The sequence below is a fragment of the Aotus nancymaae genome, unplaced genomic scaffold (assembly GCF_030222135.1).
Source record: "Aotus nancymaae isolate 86718 unplaced genomic scaffold, 86718_ANA_hifiasm-v0.15.2.pri h1tg000011l, whole genome shotgun sequence".
Taxonomy (NCBI): Eukaryota; Metazoa; Chordata; class Mammalia; order Primates; family Aotidae; genus Aotus; species Aotus nancymaae.
In genome coordinates this window covers 29,576,217-29,594,901 of record NW_026988422.1, presented here as the reverse complement: position 1 = coordinate 29,594,901, position 18,685 = coordinate 29,576,217, and the positions used below count along the sequence as shown (strand labels likewise).

The window sequence follows — 18,685 nt, the reverse complement described above, 5'->3', positions numbered from 1 at the left end:
AACTGGCCCAGGGGCCTGGTCCTGGAACTCATCCTACCCAGGGAGGTCCCAGAATCCCAGGCTGCAGACTGGTGACATCAGCAGCCAGGCCCTCAGACTGGCTCCACCAGCTAACCCCTGACCTGCTGGCTCTACCAGATATTCTGACTTCCCCAACCCCCAAGTCTGTCCCTTCTTCTTCAGCTGCTTTACAGCCCCAGGCATGAGTGAGCTGCCCCTCAAGTTTTGGATTAGGGGGATCAGAGTAGGAGCCATCTCACTTTACGCCCCCACCCCCGCTGTAGCCTGGGGGCTTGGTGGAGGCTTAGGTCTTTCCACTTAGGCTTGGGTGGGAACTGAGTCCCCCTTCCAGGAGTGCAGATTACCCCCTTCTCTCACTGCGAGGACTCTCTGCTCAGCTGGACTTGAGGATTCCTTTTTCCAACCTGGAATTCTTCCTGGGAATCCAGACCAACCGGCTCAGGCCCCTGTCCTGTGTGCATCCTAACTCCACCCCGGAACCGGGGAAACACCAAGGATGGCACCAAGGCAATCCCAGGGCACAGAGGAGGAGGCTATGCATCTTCAGGGAGGGTCTCCTTGGGTCTTGTTCTTGGGCCCGTCAGCCAGGGGCTTCTTCCTTCTTTCCTTCCTTCCCATTGGTATCCCAGCTCTGCCCACGGGGCGCCGAGCAGAAGACAGTGAAAATAGGTTGATAAAAAGACACAAGGAAGCAGAATCCAGGAGGGGTTGTTTGGTGATGCATCAGGCAGGGAGGTGCCGTGGGGACTGGGGACAAAGAGGCCCCAGGAACTGGCAGGGAGCACTCCACACCCACACTGCCTTTTCTTGTCCAGCTCCAAGCACCAGAACCTGCCCGGAGGGAGGTGGGGGGGAACAGGTCTGCCCCACCTCCAACACTCTCAGTTGGCACACCAGTGGAAATCAAACTTCCAGGCAGGTCAGCCAGAGGGCTTCGTGCTGGGGCTGGGTGTTTGTGCATCACTGCAGATACGGGAAGGGGCAGGGCCCTGGTTGTCCGGATGTGTGTGAGCACATGTGGGCCCAGGTGGATCCCAGACAACCAGGAATGTGCCTTTGTCACACTCTCTCTAGCTTTAATCAGTCTTTCTCTCCCCACCCAGCCAGATTTGAGTTAGTGTCCTAACCCCTGAGCCAGTCCCCTCCCCCCACCCAAAACTCAGGCCTCTCTAGGTCAGGACAAGGTGTGTACATGGTATGTGTGTGGGGGGCACCATGGGAGTAGACACTCAGCTCAGGACTTGAAGGAGCCAAGGCCAGGCTGCTGCCCAATCATTCCTTAGCAATACAGAAGCAAGAACGTGAGTCTAGAGTCCTAGACCAAGGGTAGAGACAACTTTGGTTTCAGTGCTGATTTGCTTAGCAACCTTGGGCAAGTCTCAATAGCAGTTTCCTCATCAGTACACTGGGCCTAATGATCTCATTCCTGAAAGCCTGTGAGGATCAAATGGTACCAAGTATGCTCAAGGGTACTTCAACCGTAGAATGCTACTCACGGGGACTGATACTGTTGTTAAGGCAGGGCAGAGCAAGGGCACCCTGGCCCACTCCTGGGAACACGAAGCCCCCGAGTCTCCCTGGCTGTGGTGAATGGGGGCCAGGGCAGAGAGGACATCTGAAAGGTGCAGGGGTCATGGGAAAAACTTGTATGATGCTTTCAGCTGGAGAAACTCACAGCTGCTCTGCAACTCAGCCAGAACCTGAACCTGATCCCAAGCCCTATTCCTGCTTGGAATCTAGACCCAGCCCCAGCTCCCAGCCCCAGCTCCCACCCCAAACCAGAAGGTAAACTCAAGCTCAGCCCTCACCCTGAATTCTGCCCCAAACACTGAGGTCTTGGCTGTCCCTGAGAGGAAACAGCAGGATGGTGCAGAAAGAATGAGCCAGGAACACCCCATGTCTCCCCATGTCTCTTCCTTTTCCCAAAATTTTTGACCTGCAGAAACCCCACACTGTGGAGCCCCAGGTTCATATGGGGCAACCAAGGCCAAAATAAATGGCCGTAGCAATGAAGGCAATGGTGATGTGGTAGCCACGATAACAACTGGTAGCCTGAGGAGGCCTCTCCATTCTTTATTCAGTCCCAATAAGTTAGAGGGCAAGGGGAGGGGGCAGGGCCTCTTAGGTGAGGATGGTGCTCACTGAAGGCAGCAGTTCAGTCAGGTGCTCCAAGATGCCCACTGCTTGGCACAGCGGGTTACCCTGCAGGTTGAGGAGGACCAGCCTGGGGCAGGAGGCAAGAGGCTGGAGTGCTGCAGGCTGCTGGAGGCCTTGTGCAGGAGAGTCAAGGAAAGCTTGGCAGGTTCCTCCCAATCCATTTGCTCCTGTGTGCCCTCAAGAGCTGGGGACTGCTGCCTGGAAGTATGTTTGATGGACATCTCATATGCTCCCTGGAGGGAATCAGGCTCTAGGCAGGGACTGCAAACGCCTGCGCACAGGGTTAGCCAGAAAAGAATGAGCCGCAACACCCCACGCAGGCTGGTATAGTATGAGAGCAGTGGTGGAGGGGATGGTAAGGTGGAAATCTAGACTGGTCCAAAGAGACATTTACTATTCAGCAATGATCCAGGGCTGCTGTGTGAAAATACTAGTGAAAGGTTGCTCTAACTTCCAATTTTTAAGAGAGGAATCAGAACTCTATAGTTTTTTTTTTTAAGTATGAACCTTCCTGATTTTTAAAAAACTACATGGTCCTGAAGACCATCTGCAGGCTGCCCATTTGTGAACTCTGACTTGAGGAAGTCCCTTACACTCTGCCAAACTCCAGCAGTGCAAGTCAGTGATAGCCCGAGAGCCCCAGGCTCTCCCTCTTCAACTCACACTAAGAGTCCCTGTCTCCTGACCTGCCAGAGGGTGGCACGTACCCTGCCTGCTGTCTGTCCCTCCCAGGGTGGCACTTCACCTTACCCACTGTCTGAAAGGCACCCAGAAGGAAGGATACGGTTGTTGCACAATAGCAGCTCCTGTAGCCGGGGTAGGTTGGTGACGCCGTCCAGGGACTCTATGGCATTATCGCTGGCCTGCAGCACCTGTGGGCAGGAAGACACAAGGCAGGGCAGGCGCCGTCAGCCAGGGATGGTTCAGCAACTGAGGAGCTCAGGCCGATGGGCCCACAGCGCACAGAGGGACTCACAGGGTTAGGCTGGGTGACGAAGGCAGAAGGCACACAGTTACCTGTTAGGGGCGGAAGGTCCTGGACGTCTCTTTGTAAGATAGGCAGACTTCTGAGGTAGAGGAAGGGGAAAAGAACCACCCACGACAGCGATGGAGACATGGGTACTTTACCTCAAGGCAGCGCAGGGCAGCCAGGGCAGGCGGCAGGGTTCGGAGACGATTGTGTGACAGGTCAAGATGGGTGACCAAGAGCAGCTGCTCCAGATGGCAGAGCACTGTCAGATCCTGGGGGTGAAGGGAGGAAGGAAGTGATGGGTTTCCTAGGAGACCTGGGAGAGGGTCCTCGGCCGGTGTTTATTAGGCACATGCCCTCTGTGCCCCACAAGCCCTTGGGGACCCAAGCCAAGGAGAGGATGGGAGCAGGCGGGAAGTTGACCTTATAGCCCACAGTAGTACATGCTACATGTCATGGACATGGGACAGACAGTGAGTGCTGCGAGTGGAGTGACCAGTGGAGTGGGCGAGGAGGAGGAGGCCTGGAGCTTGGAGGTACAGGGGCCAGTGGAGGGTGCTGGGCAAACAAAGACACCGCAGGGACTGGATTCTGATGAGGCAGGAGACGACTATGGCAGGAACGGAGGTGCGTTGTAGTGACGTGATGAAACTGCTGTGTTGGGAAGGACTAGGAAAAGTGGAGGCTGGACAACTTCTCAGGAATCTCTGGAAACTATCTGGCTTTCAGGTGTTGGGGGTTGCTCCAAGGTCAGACGTGCTGGAATGTGTAGGGGGGTGGGGTAGGGGTCACTGTGAAGGAAGATGAAGCTGTGAGCAGACTGGGGAAGAAGCAGCACAAGGAGGTCCTGGTGACTCGGAATTTGAAAGTGAGTGACAAAAAGAAAAATGGGCTGAGTGACAGAAAGCAAGGCTGGAAGAGGAGCAAGCTGGGAGGAAGGAATGAACTCCATCTTGATTGGGAGGAAGTCCACCAAAGCATCTGAGACTGGGGCAACTTCAGGGACGTGGGGAGGCCAGCAGGATGAGGGCCAGGGGAAGGCGCATGCGGCATCCCATACCTTGTGAGCCAGGTGCAGCACGCGCACATCGGCATACTCCATCTTGAGCACGCTATTCTCCAGCAAGAACTTGCTGCGCAGGTCATCCAGATATGCTGCCCGCATGGGGTCCACGGCCTGGAGTGGATGGGGTGGGCAGGGTATGCATGTCAGCTGCCTGCCTCCTGCCTGCTGGGCCTCCCCCTGGCCTGTTCTGCAGGCACAACTTGCCTTCAGGGTCTGGAAGTACTGCAGGGTTTCCTTCTCATACAGCAGGGGGTCCAGCGCCCGCATCAGCAGGATGATGGTGAGCAGGCACCCTGAGGAGAGGTTGGGGAAAAGGAGGCTTTCTCCTGGATCCTCCTCTGCTCCCATCCGCCTGAGGCCCTCCTGCTTTCCTCTCAGGGCCACTCTGGAAAGGGGCTTCTTCAGTGGGCTTTGGGAGCAGACTCTCACAGAATGGGGCCTCACATTTATTCTCAGGCTCCAGCTCCTGCAGCTCCTTACAGGATTCCAGCTCAGACTGTAGCACTGTGGACTTTTCCACTGACAGCTCACACCTGCGGGTGGGCAGGGTAGGGAGGTGTTGAGGCCGGCAGCCCTGCAGTACTGGTCAAATCCCCAGAATCTACCCTGAAACATCTCCCCGAGGCTCCGGCTCCTGCCCTAGCTGCCTGCTGCCCAGAGCCCAGAGCCCCTCTCCTTGTTTTGTGCTTCCCTGTCACCACCTGAATAGCTGCTCGTCTGTGGTGGAGTCCCGACACCAGCCCTCCTGGCGGCCTGGGGAAAGAGTAAGTGGTTGTGGGGTGCACCCACAAGAGGAAGAAAGGGATGGGGGCTGCTGCAAGGGGTGGAGGCTGCAAGTTCCATCACCTTTTAAAAGCACGCATTCTTTCTGGACATCACCTTCTGTCCAAATGACGCGAAATGTATGTTGGGGTGACTGGTCGTTGAGGGAGGCAGCAGGCAGGTCACAGAGCTGGGAGTGCTGGGTCAAGGAAATGCCGGGGCCTAATAACCACTTTTTTGACTCTCCCACCCAGACCTGCCCCAGACCCCCCACTTCTGCCTCACCAATCCTGGGATACCCAGACATGGCTGGGCTGGTTCCTGCCATCTGGGGTCCTCCACTCCACAATCAGGGGAGAATCATCAACCATGAGCAGCAAGGTCTCTGTTCTGGAGCCCACCTGGTATAAGGGACAAAAAGAGACTTCAGCTCCAACAGCACCAGGCCCACAATCCCACAGTGCTCTTGACAAAAGCTGCAGGACTCACTAGGAGGGGCCGAGAGAAGGAGACAGTCAGACAGGCCTCGTCCCGGCTCACATGCAGGCAGCGCAGTGCATCCTGGGGGTCAGCTGCGGAGAAACACAGCATCAGATCTTAAACCCTCTCCCATTCCTACCAAGCCCTAAATACCCAGCCCCTTTCCTCATTGCTCACCTCGGCCTAGGAGCCAACGGTGATAGAACCAGGCACTCTGATCATTGGGGTCAGTGAAGAAGGCATTCTGCACCAGCTCCAGCTCTGTGGGGTTCCGGGAGGCATGGGCTGTGGTCAGGCCAATGGTTGGCTCCTGGCCATTTCAACACCCTACCCTCTTCTTGGAGTACTTCCAGCCCCCAGTCTCACTTATATGCTGTCCTTGCACAGGGGCTGCGTATGTCAGTTTTATCTTCCCCATCAGACACTTGAGCTCCCTGCAGCCAGGGACTGAGTCTTAGGCACCCATGGAGCCAGGCATAAAGTAGGTGCTCAATAAATCCGAGCGACAGGATCAGGAACAGGGTCAGGCATGGGGGCTGGAAGGGTGGCGCTGCAGAGTCCTCCCGAGTACCCCGACCTTGCTTACCTTTGAGCAGCACATCCTCAGGGAGGCGCCCCTGTGGTTCAGAATCTGGCTGGGGGTGCAGCTGGGGCAAGAGGCAGGAGCGGTAATGCCAGGAAGAGTAGTTGGAGAAGTTTCGGGTGATGAGGCTGTCAGTGAAGGCTAGCTCTTCTGCAGGGGGCACTGCTGCCTGTGAGGCCACAAAACGCCGATAGTCCCAGCAGTGAACTGGAGGGGAGAGGTGACAACATATATTAGAAGCAGGGCAAGAGGAGCTACCTGGCTGGAACCCCTAGAAACACCTCAGTGCACTCCACAGAGGATGCATTTGGCTCCATCATCCCTTTCAGCGCGAGCTCAGTGGACCCATCCTGGATATCCCTCCCCATTCTGGGCCTTAATAAGGCCCCAGCACCAGAATGTGGGCAGGTGAGTCTGCAGGAACGTACAGTTCCGCTCATCGACCTCCAGGAAGCGGGCACACAGCTCCAGCTCCCGGGCCCAGTTGGGGTCAGGCAGGCGGCCTAGCAGCCAGCTTCGGTGGTGCCAGGTGCCATAAGACTTGGGGTTCACCCGCAGGCAGCTCTCCAGGAAGCCCAGTTCTGCCTTCACCAGAGCAGCCAATTCCTCAGGAGACCTGCACCCAGAGGGGAAGCAGGGTCAGGGCTTTCCTACACTCAACCTCAGCTCACCCCTCACTTTCTGCACCCAGCCCCCTACTGTCCTCCATCTATGCCACTGGCTGCCACATTTCTCCTCCACCCCTGGACCCAGGTAGTGCAGGTGCAGGGCCAGGGCAGTCTTCTAAGACCCCGAAGCCCTACGCACTTCTGAGTCTCCAGCTGCTGGAGTACTTCTCGTCGGCAGTTCCAGAGGGTGGCAAAATCAGGGTTGGCTCCCAGAATCTGGCTTGTCAGTTCCAGCACTGACTCATCCAGCTCACCAGCCTGGCGCTGAGAAGACAGGTAGCAGGGTCAGAGATCATACCATTTGCCCACTACAGGACTAAATAACATAAATATAGAACCACCCGATATTCTGTGAATCCCACACTACACAACAGGTACTATGAACCATGCTTTATGGCTTTACAAGTATTCTCTCATTTAATCTTCACAACAGCCTTATGCAGTAGGTACAATTATTAGCTCCATTTTACATATAAGCAAACTGAGGCCCAGCGATTCAGCAACTTGTCCAAGGTCATAGTTATAAGTGAGAGAACCCAGAATTGGATCCAGGCAGTCTGACTCTAGGGACAAGCTCTTGGCCTGCGTACTATACTGAGGGCGCCACCTGGGGTTGGGGCTACCTCTGAGGGCCCCACCTTCTGGAATACGGCTTGGGTGGCTGACTGGTACAGCTTCAGCTTCTGCTCTCGCTCTAGCCTTTTGGCCTCCGCCTGCTCTTCTGACGTCTTCACCTTCAGGCGTCCGTGCTACAAGGATGAACGGGTTGGAAGAGTGCAGGTTGCCTTGTAGGAGCTGACTTGCAAAAACCCCACACTGTGGAGCCCCAGGTTCATACGGGGCAACCAAGGCACGGCCACTCGGGGTGAGGGCACCGGCCTGCGGAGGTGAAGGGCTGGGCTCAGGGTTCTCACCATGGTGCCGGCTCAGGGTTCAAGACAGGGGAAGGGTCCAGTGGCAGCCCTTGAAGTCTGAGGAGAGAGGTGTCAATCACGTAGCCCCGCCCCACTAGCTCCGCCCTCAGCTGTGTTCCGGAAACAGCGCGCGTGCCTGGGCAGAGACCCCCAGGGTGTAAAGAGGTCCTGGGACAGGCGTTGCACATTCAGGAAGAGGCGAATACCCAGACTAGGACTTCCATCCGTATGGCCCTTCCCATAGCTCGATTCGCCATGGCCAGAGCCCCAGCCGGGACACCTAGGCGATGGGGACCACTCTGCGCCCCAAAGGTTGCCGCTACCCGCCCGTCCCACGGCTCCCGGGCACCCCCGCCCCCCGCGGGCGGACCCACCTGCGCTGGGAGGAGGCGCGGGGGACGCAGACTGCGGCGCCCGCTACAGAGCCCAGGAGCTGGCTAGAGCGGCGCCACGTCCCTGCTCGCCGAAACCCAGCGCCCTCTGCTGGCTTGGGGAAGGGCCTGCGGCGGAGGAGGCGGCTCGGAGGCGCGTGCGCGGGGCTGTGCGCTCGGTGTCAGGACACGCTATGTATCTATTAGCCACCTGGTGTGTACGAGTGCGCTCATGCGACTGTAGCGTGCGTGTGAAATGGGGGCGGACCATGCTGGTTGGCAACTCAAAGTGCAGTGTAGTTAGTGGAAGAGGTTTTCCAATAGCTGTAAACCCACACCTTCACTACTCCACTGACCTTATCCTGGCCACACCGACAAACTTCTAGAAGTTAAATCTAACAGGTGGAGTTGAACTCCTGTCATTTTCTCTAACCTCTGAAGCATTTGACCCTACCCACTTCTTTACACTTGGCACCCCTATTCTGGCTTCTCCTCCCGTACCTCTGCCTCTCTCTTCTCATCTGTTCACCTCCTCCCCTAAATGTGGTCATCTCCAGGGCTCTTTCCTCACCCCTTTTCCACTGCATACACTGTTCCTGGGAGAATGTTTAAATCTAAGCCTTCAACTGCTTAGAGTTGGAGTTCTGCAGAGCTCTCTGTTGTGGCCCATAAATCTGGCATCACACTTTCTCTGGGTGACATCAACCACACTCATTGTTTTAATTACTACCTATAAGTTGATGACACCCAAAATTATATCTCCAGCCCAGATGGCTTGGAAGCTTAAATAACAATAAATAATATACATGCACATACATATTCAAACACCTATTGGATATCACCTGGGTGCTCCAGAGACACCTCAAACTCCAAAAGCCAAAAGGTATAAATTGTCTCTCATTCATCCCGTCTAAACATTGGCCTTTATGTTTTCTATTGTAGCGAATGACACTATTTCCTCCCCACTTCTTAAACTCGCTTAAATACTGTCTATTCCCACTGCCTCTAAGAGTTCAAACTTCAGATTTCTTTTCCAGATTGTTGAAAGTCTTTTCAATGTCTTCCACCTCATCACTTCTGTTATCAGTCCCTCCTCTGTGCTGCTGAATCAATATTTCTAAAACGCAGATCTGATGTCATATCGCTGCCTAAAGCCCCTGAATGGCTCCTTTTCAGGACAGAATTGTAATCTCTCAGCTTAGCACATCAGACCTTTTGGCATTTGGGCTCTCCCTACTCTCTGGCCATACGTCCTGCTGCTGACCCTGCTAAAAACTCTTCATGACAGCCTACAGAAATACATGCAGTTCCCTAAATGTTAGCCTCTTCTCTCTTCTTCACTCTCTTTTCTCTGCGCCCCTCCTTTGCCACAGTAACTCCTGTTTATCTCTAAGATTTAACTTTTTGAACTCTACAGAACAAAGAAAAAATATTTAACTCAAGTGGCACCTCAGGAAGTTCTCTAAAATGCCCTCGTCCGATCTGGTAGACCTTCATATGTACTTTCAAAGGCAATGCTTTTTTCCCCTGTGCCTACTGTAAGTCTTCTTTCCCCAGAAGTCTTGGTTTGTGTGCCAGTATCTTCTATCATACTGAAAGTTCCTGGAGGACCGGAGCCATACTTTTTTGATCTTGCCTCTTTGATACCTGGTCCTGATTCTCAGTAGGTATTCAGTAGTAATTTGAATGAACAAACAAAATATCACATAGCGAGGGCTGGCTTGGTTGGGCCTAACAATGAGTTCTGTTGGCATTCAGGAATAGGAGAGATCTGCACGGCCTGGAGCAGCTCAGGAAGGTTTTCTGATGGAGTCTTCATGGGGCTCAAGGTGGCTAGTGAGTGTGTGTGCACCTCATGTGTACATGTGTGATGTCTTTGTGAATAGTGTGTTGGCATATGTGCGCTTCTAACTCACACCTGGTCACCTGGTTAAGAAGATAATGCTTTTTTTTTTTTTTTTTTTTTTTGAGACAGGGTGTCACCCATGCCTCCCGGGTTCAAGCGATTCTCTTGCCTCAGCCTCCCAAGTAGCTTGGACTACAGCCATGTGCCACCACACCCAGCTAGTTTCTGTATTCTTAGTAGGAGGGGGTTTCACCACATTGGCCAGGCCGGTCTCAGACTCCTGACCTCAGGTTATCGGCCCACCTCAGCCTCCCAAAGTGGTGGGATTACTGGCATGAGTCATGCGCCCGGCCAATACTTTAAATCTTTATATATCTTTCACACTTCTCTCAGCCCCTAGGATTGTATATAAAGTGCCCATTATATACTTGTTCTCTCCTAGCTCCTATAACAAATTACAGAGGAAAAGAGACATTTTGTTTTTCTATCCTTGTGTATTTGCAGTCCCAGTGAGGAAAGAGTTAAACCATTTATTGGTTCTCTTTGTGCCAGCCACTGTGATGGGAGCTTTGCATATATATGAGGTATGTGCACATACACAGAATTACAGGTGGGAGGTAGTTAGCAGAGTAATTAAGAACGTGGATGCTGGAGCCAAACTGCCTGGCTACACATCCTAGCTTTGCCACTTACTTGTCCCAGGGTGACCTGGGGCAAGTTACTCAACTTCTGTGTTGAGCTTCCTCTGTGTCTCTTTCTTCAACAGTAACATAGGAAAAATAATATTATCTACCTGCTGCAGTTGAAGTTAATCTGTTGAAGTTAAGCTGAAATAAAAGAATCTATGTAAAGCACTTAGAATAGTGTCTGTCCTAAGTAAGGACTCAGTATAGTAATAGTAAACTGAGGCTCAGAAAGATTAAGTAACTTGTTGAGGGCCACCATGTAATAAGTGGCCAAATGGGACCTGTATCTAGTCTGGGGCAGCCCTCCCACCTCACCACCAGCCTTTTTTAGTTGTTGGTCATCACCTTCTCTTGCTTCCTGCTCTGCACACACTCACAGGCGCAACCAGACACCTGGGAACACAGATGCCCTCAGGTGCAGATTTGCCAGGTACAGCCTTGCTTCATAGTCACTAAGGGAGGAGGAAAGGGGGTGGCAGGAGGCTGAGATAGGGAAGAAATATTTTCTAATGATTAGCAATCTTGAAACTGAGAAGGTTGAGTCAAGCAGACTTAAGAGAGGAAGTGAGTCTCATGAAAAACTCTGCATCAGGGAAGGCAGGGCTTGGGTTTTGGAAAGCGCAGGCAGGAAGGGTATTTCAGGTATGTAATATGACGTGAAGGTGAGGGAGAGAGAGCCAAACAAGCGTAGCTGGCTGGCAGAGAGAGGCCGAGCCAGGTGCCTTTGGAGATAAGAGCAATGGAACTGATGACAAGCCTCTTGCTTGAAGGCAAAAGGAGCTGTCAGGAGTTACATTTGGCCTCCTGTGTGGGATAAGTGGGAACCATGCAGGTGTCTGAGAGCCACAATCTAAATGATGCTTGAAGAAGAGATTTTACTGCCCTCTATGTATAGAAAGAAACAAACAATAATTGAGTATCAACAGAGCCCCAGACATCTTATTTACTGCACTCACTACCTATATGAAGCAGGTATTATTATCCATATTTTACAGTGAAGCATCAGGGAATACAGTGGGTTCACAGAGGTTAGTTTCTTGTCCAGAGTCACACATCTGGGAGATTCAGAATCCAGTCAGCTGCATAGCTGGGAGTGACCATTGCCAGAGGCCTGAACTTGAGCTTCTTGAGACCTGGAACCCTGGCATCTTTTCACCCCTGCCAATTCATTCTCTACTCCTGCTCCCAACATACGTACACACAAGCACACACATACTCACTTATAACGGCTCCAGGACCCTGAGCCTGTCACAGATCAGAGATAGTTTAGAGGGAGGGAAGGGGCTATGAGCTCTGGGTTAGGACCTTGGGTCAAAGCTTGGCTAGAAGCCATGGTCTGGAGGCAGGGGAAGCAAGTGGGAGAAAGGTCATGGAGCTACCGCTGGGCCATGTGTGGTGTGCGGCAGTGTGCGCATTCATTCACTTCTTTGGTGTTCAGCATCTGTGCTGGGCCTCACAGCATGTCAGGTGCCAGGGATCCAGTATGGGACCAGAAAGACAAGTCTCTGTCTTCCAGAGCTTATGGTGGGGTGTAGCACTGTCCAATAGAACTTTCTGGGACAACGGATGTGTTTGGTGTCTGTGCTTTCCAACATGGTTGACAGTAGCCCCATGGAACTACTAAGCACTTGAAATGTGGCTAGTGCAATTGAGGAACTGAATTTTTGGTTTTGTTTTATTTTAATTAATTTTTTTTTTTTTTTTTTTTTTTGGCCAGGTGCCAGCTGTAGTGCTGTAATCCCAGCACTTTGGGAACCCAAGGTGAGTGGATCACTTGATGTCAGGAGTTTGAGACTAGCCTGGCCAACATGGTGAAACCCTGTCTCAACTAAAAATACAAAAATTAGCCAGGCATGGTGGTGCATGCCTGTAGTCCCAGCTACATGGGAGGCTGAGGCCAAGAATTGCTTGAGCCCAAGAGGCAGAGGTTGCAGTGAGCAGAGGTTGTGCCACTGCACTCCAGCCACAGGGTCTTGCTCTGTTGCCCAGGCTGGAGTACAGTGGTGTAATCATATCTCTCTGCAGCCTCCAACTCCTGGGCTCAAGTGATCCTCCTGCCTCAGGCTTCCAAGTAGCTAGGACTACAGGCGCACACTCAGCCAGTTTTTAAAAATTAGCCCATGCCTGGCTAATTAAAAAAAAATTTTTTTTTAGACACAGGGTCTTTCTATATTGCCCAGGCTGGTCTCCAACTCCTGGCCTCCAAGCAATCATCCTGCCTCAGCCTCCCAAATTGCTGGGACTATAGTTGTGAGCCACTGCACCCGGCCTAGTTTAAATGTAAATAAGTGCACGGGGCTAGTGATTAGTATTGGACACAGCAGGTCTCTTGGGTGAAACACGTAAGCTGGAGTAGGAGGACAGGGGCCCGTGAGGGCCCACGGAAGGGACAGCTCACCCAGACTCAGGTTAAGAGGAACTTGTTTTAGATCTGGTGATATGTAATGGTTTACATTTTTTCTCTTTAACTTTTGATGCTTATTCTATTCTTCCTGTAAAACTTGTCAATGAGGCATAACGTATTATCCTGAAAGTGCACAAATCATGAATGTACAGCTCTGATCCTCCTATTTTAAAACTCTCCCAGACACAGGTATGGGTAAGAGGTTTGGTGGGGGATGGGAGACACAGAGTGGAGGTAAATGTGGGGAAGGAGGTTAGAAAACCCCCTCCTCAGGGATATTTTGGCAGAACCTAGAATCCACATCAGTGTCCCTGTGGCTGTGGGTGGGCAGTGGGCATTGAGAATGGGATGGTGAAGGACTATTTTTGAGGACCAGTAGGCAGGATTTGGTGGCAGGTGAGACTGAGATGCAGGGATGAAGGCAACTTGGAGGAAGGCTTGCGAGTTGTAAAGCCAAGGACTTGAGAATTTGTGGTGTCCACAGAGGTCCTAGGACACGGGTGCAGGGAGGGATGGTTGTGTGAAAAGTGGAGAACTACTTCTCACATGTTCAGTTTTGATGTGGAGATGTCCTGAGGCAGCAAGAAATCCTTGCCTGGAGAGAGGATGAGAGGTCAAGTCAGAAGAGGTCAGCGTGGGTGTCAGGTGTGTGCAGGTAGTAATTACACCCCAGCAGAGAATGGGTGCTCTGGGGAGAGGGGAGGTGAGGGAACCCACAAACAAGCTTTGGTAGAGTGTAGTGAGGGCAGGGCTGAGGGCTGAGGGTGTGGGGCGGAGAAGCCTCAGCGGAGAGCAAAAGAAGAAATGGACAATGAAGAGAGGAGGAGAGCTTCTGTGCTCTTGAAGCTATAATTAATGAGAAATTATAATGACTGAATACATTATAGCCATGATGGCAAGAAACTGAAGCTCTGCCCAAGGCTGCATGGCCAGAAGTGATAAAGCCTGGCCTCATGCTCAGGTTGATTCCAGAAGATGCTCTCTTGCTGGCTTTTCCTCCAGGCTTGCCTCACCCACCGTGCTTTAATGGAGCCGCAGCCAGGGCCAGGAGTATGGGAGGAGGGTGGAAGGAAGTGTCCAGAGACCCCTGGGAAGCTGGGATGGGGGTGATGGATGCTGGCCTTGTGGAGAAGGGGCCAGAAAGGGGAGGCAGCTAGGGCCAGATGGTCTGGATCTTCTTGGGACCCAGAGGAAATGAAATAGGGAAGTCTGAGTTCCAGCACAAGTTGGGGTGGAGAAAATGAAAGGGGAGGAGAAGTACTGGGCGCTTGGTATGTGTCATTGACGGCAGAGTGAAGCTTCCCCACAGCACAAGCAGAAGTGCCTGATTCTTATCTCTTGGAACAGGGACCTTCCTCTGCCCCCAGGTTCCTGATTCTATATAACTCTGACCATCACAGAACAGAACATCAGAGCGAGACAGGGCTTGACAGGTCTCCAGCAGTCCAGAGATACTCAATGAAGTCACACATCTGGAGGTGTGGCCAGGTTTGGAAACTAGGTTTTCAAATGACTGTCTTAGTGCTTTTGCACCCACCAGTTCTATCGTAGGATATGTTGAACAACAAAATGGTGAACTGTGGGTGGGGTGATAGGATAGTAGATATGGTTGTAATGGGTAGGACATCCATCACCAACTAATATGAATTAATGTGTCTTTGTCAACCTGGAGGGAGGTCTCTAGTGGTGGCACTTTTTCAGTGACATGTGGGACAAGCACAGATGCCACTCTCATAATCGAAGGTCACTGGCACGTAATTGGGAGGAATACTGGATAATGGCATCTGGCAAGATTGTTGGGCCAGATTTGTCACCTGGTATTGAATAGGGACAGGATTGCAGTCTGGTTCTTTGGTCTTCGGATAATCAGCTTCACAGGAGTGAGATATGTGAGGGGTGGAAGAACAATCGTCTATGAAGACAGGAAGACTCTGGTTGATGTGGGATTGGAAAGAGTTGACTGTGATCTACTTGCCAAAACCACTATCATGATTTTGGGATGCACTGAGAGCTTTAGTACTCAGAATAATGGGGCTCATAGGCCCCAGACTCTGTGAGAGTCAAACCCTGTTAGGAGTGTGTGGCCCATTTTGAGAGGGACAGAGACAAACTGTAGAGTCCAGAGGTAGAAATGAGGATGGCAAGAGGAGGCCATGACCAGAGGGAGGACATGAAGATATTGAACTGGGAGAGAAGACTCAAGGGACAGATGATAATGGTCTTCCAACTCCTGGAATAGAAACCTAATTGATTCTGTGTATCTTGAGAGCAAAGAACAAAGACTAGAGAGTGGATGTAGATTCTTTACGAGGAAAGGACTTTCTAATAATTAAACCTGCCCAAAGGTAGAATGGGCCTCAGTGAGAGGTGTTGAGCTCACCAGTGTGAGAGGTAATCAAGCATGTGATGGTCAACCACTTAGTGAGAATGTAGTAGTGGACATTCAGAGACCAGAGTCTCTCCACTCTGAAGTTCTGAAACATTCTGATCCCTGGGATGGACCAGGGGACTAGAGTAACTCAGAGCCCAACAAGATCCTCTCCACTGCCCATTCCCCCACACTGTCCATTCCTTGGACACTTGGTTTGAATGCTTACATTCTTTTTCTTCTCCCTGCTCCCCAGTTCCTTCTGAGTCAGGCTGGAGAAATTCCTTGACGGCCCATGGGGGTAGCCATGTGCGTGTAGCACACTTCCTGGCTGAAGAAGAAGATGGAACGGGTTAGCCAGTGAAAAGGCAGGGTAGGTTCCCAAGGCTGCACTAAAAGACAGAAGGGCCCCAAAGGGAAAGTCCCCACAAGACCATTCTAACTCTCCCAGGGTGTGGTTGGTGCTGACTCAGGTTGGCATCTCTTGGGGAAGAGTTGAAGGAAGAGCAACCAAGAAATGGTGCTGAAAAGCTGGAAAAACTTCCTGAGCCAGCCAGAACTGAAGCCTCTGTGACAGGAGCCAGGCACTGCATGGTGACTGGTGATGACGATGACATGTTGGCTAAAAATTGCCCAGAGCACTGGTGGAGGTGGGACCGTAGCCAAGAAGCTTGCTGCCTGGCAAGACTGCTGCCCAACTGCAGGGGGTACCATCACATTCTGTTTTGGGCATATATGTGAATGGTACCAGAAGGCAGAAGCCCTGACGTTCTATGTCAGATGAGAAACAGAAGCCATGGAGCAAAGTGAAATGTGGGGTCCTGGGGAAGGATGGGATACCGTCGCTGGTAGATGAACACAGGGGATGAAGGACGTGCTCCTCTAGGGGAGGAAAGAGGAACTGCTCTTTTAGGGGAGGACTTGACCATGGCCCTTTCCCTGTCCCATTCATCAGTCCGACAAATAGCGACTGAGGGCCATCTGTGCCTGATCCGCGCTAGGGCAGGGGCTATGGCAGTAAGCAGAGCACAGACACAGTCTCTGTCTCATGGAGCATACAAGCTAGCCCTGGGCTGTTTAATCAAACTTTCTGAATGATGGAAATAATCATATAAGCAAATGTAGAAGTACAACTCTATCAACTGCCCTGCCCTTATGGAGAGGCATGTGGTGGTGGGTGAGCACCTGACGAGGAGCTGCCCTGTCTGGGGATGGGGGTGGGCTTCCTAGAGGAAATGAGCGTGAGCGGGAGCTGTTGGTGAGCAGGAGCCCTGACTTAGGGCTTCATCAAGTGCCTCGTCTGTGCCTCTCAGCACTAGGTCCTGTGCTGCCTGCATTATAGCTCATCACATGGGGTGATGGCACCTCACTTGTGATCCTGCTGTGAACTACCTACCCAAGGGGACTCATTTGACTGCATTTCCTCTCACCTAGCAAGGTTCCTGCACCATGGTGGTTGCACAACAAACATTAACATAATTTAGCCAGTCAATTATCAACCAACAATTATTGAGCACCAGTACAGCTCAATATACAGCAGTGACCAAGACAGACAAGGTCCCTACTGCCATAGGGCTTACATTATAGTTGGGGAGATAGTCCAGGTAGGAGTAAATATACACAAAAGACAACTTCAGGGAATCTAAGTGCCCATGAGGGAAATAAAACAGGGTATTGAGACTAGTTGGGAAAGAATGAATGAATGAATAAATGGTGAGCCGTGGACGCACCCACTGGGCTGGGGTGGGAGCTTAGGAGGAGGAGTTGGAGATCTTTGAGCCCAGGGCAGGGAGCCTGGTCAGGGTTGGCTGCACTCCAGGCCATAGGGCCCGGCCTTGCAGCACTGGGAGGGAGTGGACAGGGAGTGGTTCCAAAGCTCAGAATTCAGTGTAAAGGAGAATGCCGGAAACTGCTGACAGGAGCAATCCTGTGTTCCTGAGCCCTCTGTGGGCCCAATCATGACTCAGACTTGAGCTCTGTGCCTGGCAAAGGACACTGAGGGGAAGAGGGGCAGGGAGGACCTGGAGTAGCCCTGCAGAGGCACCCAAGGCTCCCACTGCAGGCAGCACTGTTGGAAAATTCTCTCAGGCCCCTGAGCAGGGGTTTTGAGGCTGAGGTGTGGTATGTGGGGCCAAGACCAAGGATTGATGGATACTAGAGAGCAGTGAGTCCTCAGAGGGTCAGTCCTGGGATACAGACACTGCCACAACTGGCCCAGTATACCTCCCCCCAGGGAGAAAGGGTGAGGCCCTCACCACTTGGTCTCCCTGGGTCCGTGAGCTCAGCCACACTCTGGGTTTGCCCCAGGTACTGTGCAGTTCTGTGCTGAAGGTTTCAAAATTCTGTGCATGGGGAAGGAGACAGCAGGAGAAGGGGAAGGGAGGATGAAGGGTCTAAGACCTAATTCCTAACGTTGGGAAGGTGTCATCCTTATCCAGGAAATGGATGAGGACATCTATGGCTCTAACACTAGTCAAGAGCGAAGTGAATTTCATAGGAAGAGGTTCCCTGGAAGGGGGCAAAGCAAGGGTAGAAGACGCCATGAGAAGCTTCCAGGAGGTTGAGATGGTCCTGGCTGGATGAATTCTGGCAGGCAAAATGGGGTTGGGGGCTGGGTGAAGAAGAACGAGTGGTAATCCAGAGATCAGAACAGCTGGACAAAGGTGAAGAAGAAAGGGAGTGTAGTCAAGTTTAGGGAGGAATAAGGCTGAACTTGGCCAGGAGGTACTTAGGCTTGGTGAGCTTGGAAACGCTTTCGCCATTCTGCCCAGTCCCCAACCCTTCCTCTACCCAAAGTAGAAGTCCTCCAAGTCAAAATCAAACCAGAGGCCAGGTGCAGTGGCTCATGCCTGTAATCCCAGCACTTTGGGAGGCTGAGGCAGGTAGACCACTTGAGGTCAGGAGTTTGAGACCAGCCTGGACAACATGGCAAAACCCCTGTCTCTACTAAAAATACAAAAATTAGCCGGGCATGGTGGCACACCCCTGTAATCCCAGCTACTCAGGAGGCTGAGGCAGGAGAATCACTTGAACCCAGGAGGCAGAGGTTGCAGTGAGCTGAGATAGTGCCACTGTACTCCAGCTTGGGTGACAGAGCGAGATTCCATCTCAAAAAAAAAACAACCACAAGAAAAATCAAAACCAAACCAGATACAAGGCAGCAGAGGTATCATGATGCAGGGGAAAGAGCTCACACTTTTATACAGAGTTATACAGATTTAGTCAAATCCAGACTCTCGCTGTAAAGACATGTAATCCTGGACAAGTTACTTAGCATTTCTGAGCCTCAGTTTCCTCAGCTGTAAAAGAGTACTTACCTCATGTGGCAGATGAAAAGAGTAGGACCTCGGTAGAGTGTTTGGGCGTTGCAGGTGCCTAATAACCCTGAA

General features: G+C 52.1%; 1 protein-coding gene across 3 annotated transcripts; it reads right to left on the bottom strand.

Annotated features, from left to right (window-relative positions):
• Window positions 1-498: 498 nt before the first annotated feature.
• RABGGTA (Rab geranylgeranyltransferase subunit alpha) lies at window positions 499-8,135 on the bottom strand. 3 transcript variants are annotated; one of them, XM_012467899.2, is made up of 17 exons: window positions 7,622-7,950; window positions 7,346-7,456; window positions 6,847-6,971; window positions 6,468-6,655; window positions 6,043-6,246; window positions 5,634-5,717; window positions 5,466-5,548; window positions 5,276-5,377; window positions 5,061-5,166; window positions 4,916-4,967; window positions 4,659-4,747; window positions 4,419-4,507; window positions 4,209-4,325; window positions 3,307-3,420; window positions 2,963-3,050; window positions 1,518-1,636; window positions 499-652 (listed from the first exon to the last, which is right to left on the bottom strand). In XM_012467899.2, the coding sequence occupies exons 1-17, from the start codon at window positions 7,622-7,624 to the stop codon at window positions 602-604; spliced, it is 1,725 nt and encodes a 574-aa protein (XP_012323322.2). In that variant the 5' UTR covers window positions 7,625-7,950; the 3' UTR covers window positions 499-601. The 3 variants fall into 3 exon arrangements, with proteins under 3 accessions (XP_012323322.2, XP_012323331.2, XP_012323340.2); XM_012467908.2 differs by lacking the exons at window positions 499-652; window positions 1,518-1,636 and adding an exon at window positions 2,055-2,291 and having other exon boundaries at window positions 7,622-8,135; XM_012467917.2 differs by lacking the exons at window positions 499-652; window positions 1,518-1,636 and adding an exon at window positions 2,304-2,411 and having other exon boundaries at window positions 2,929-3,050; window positions 7,622-7,949.
• Window positions 8,136-18,685: the final 10,550 nt, after the last annotated feature.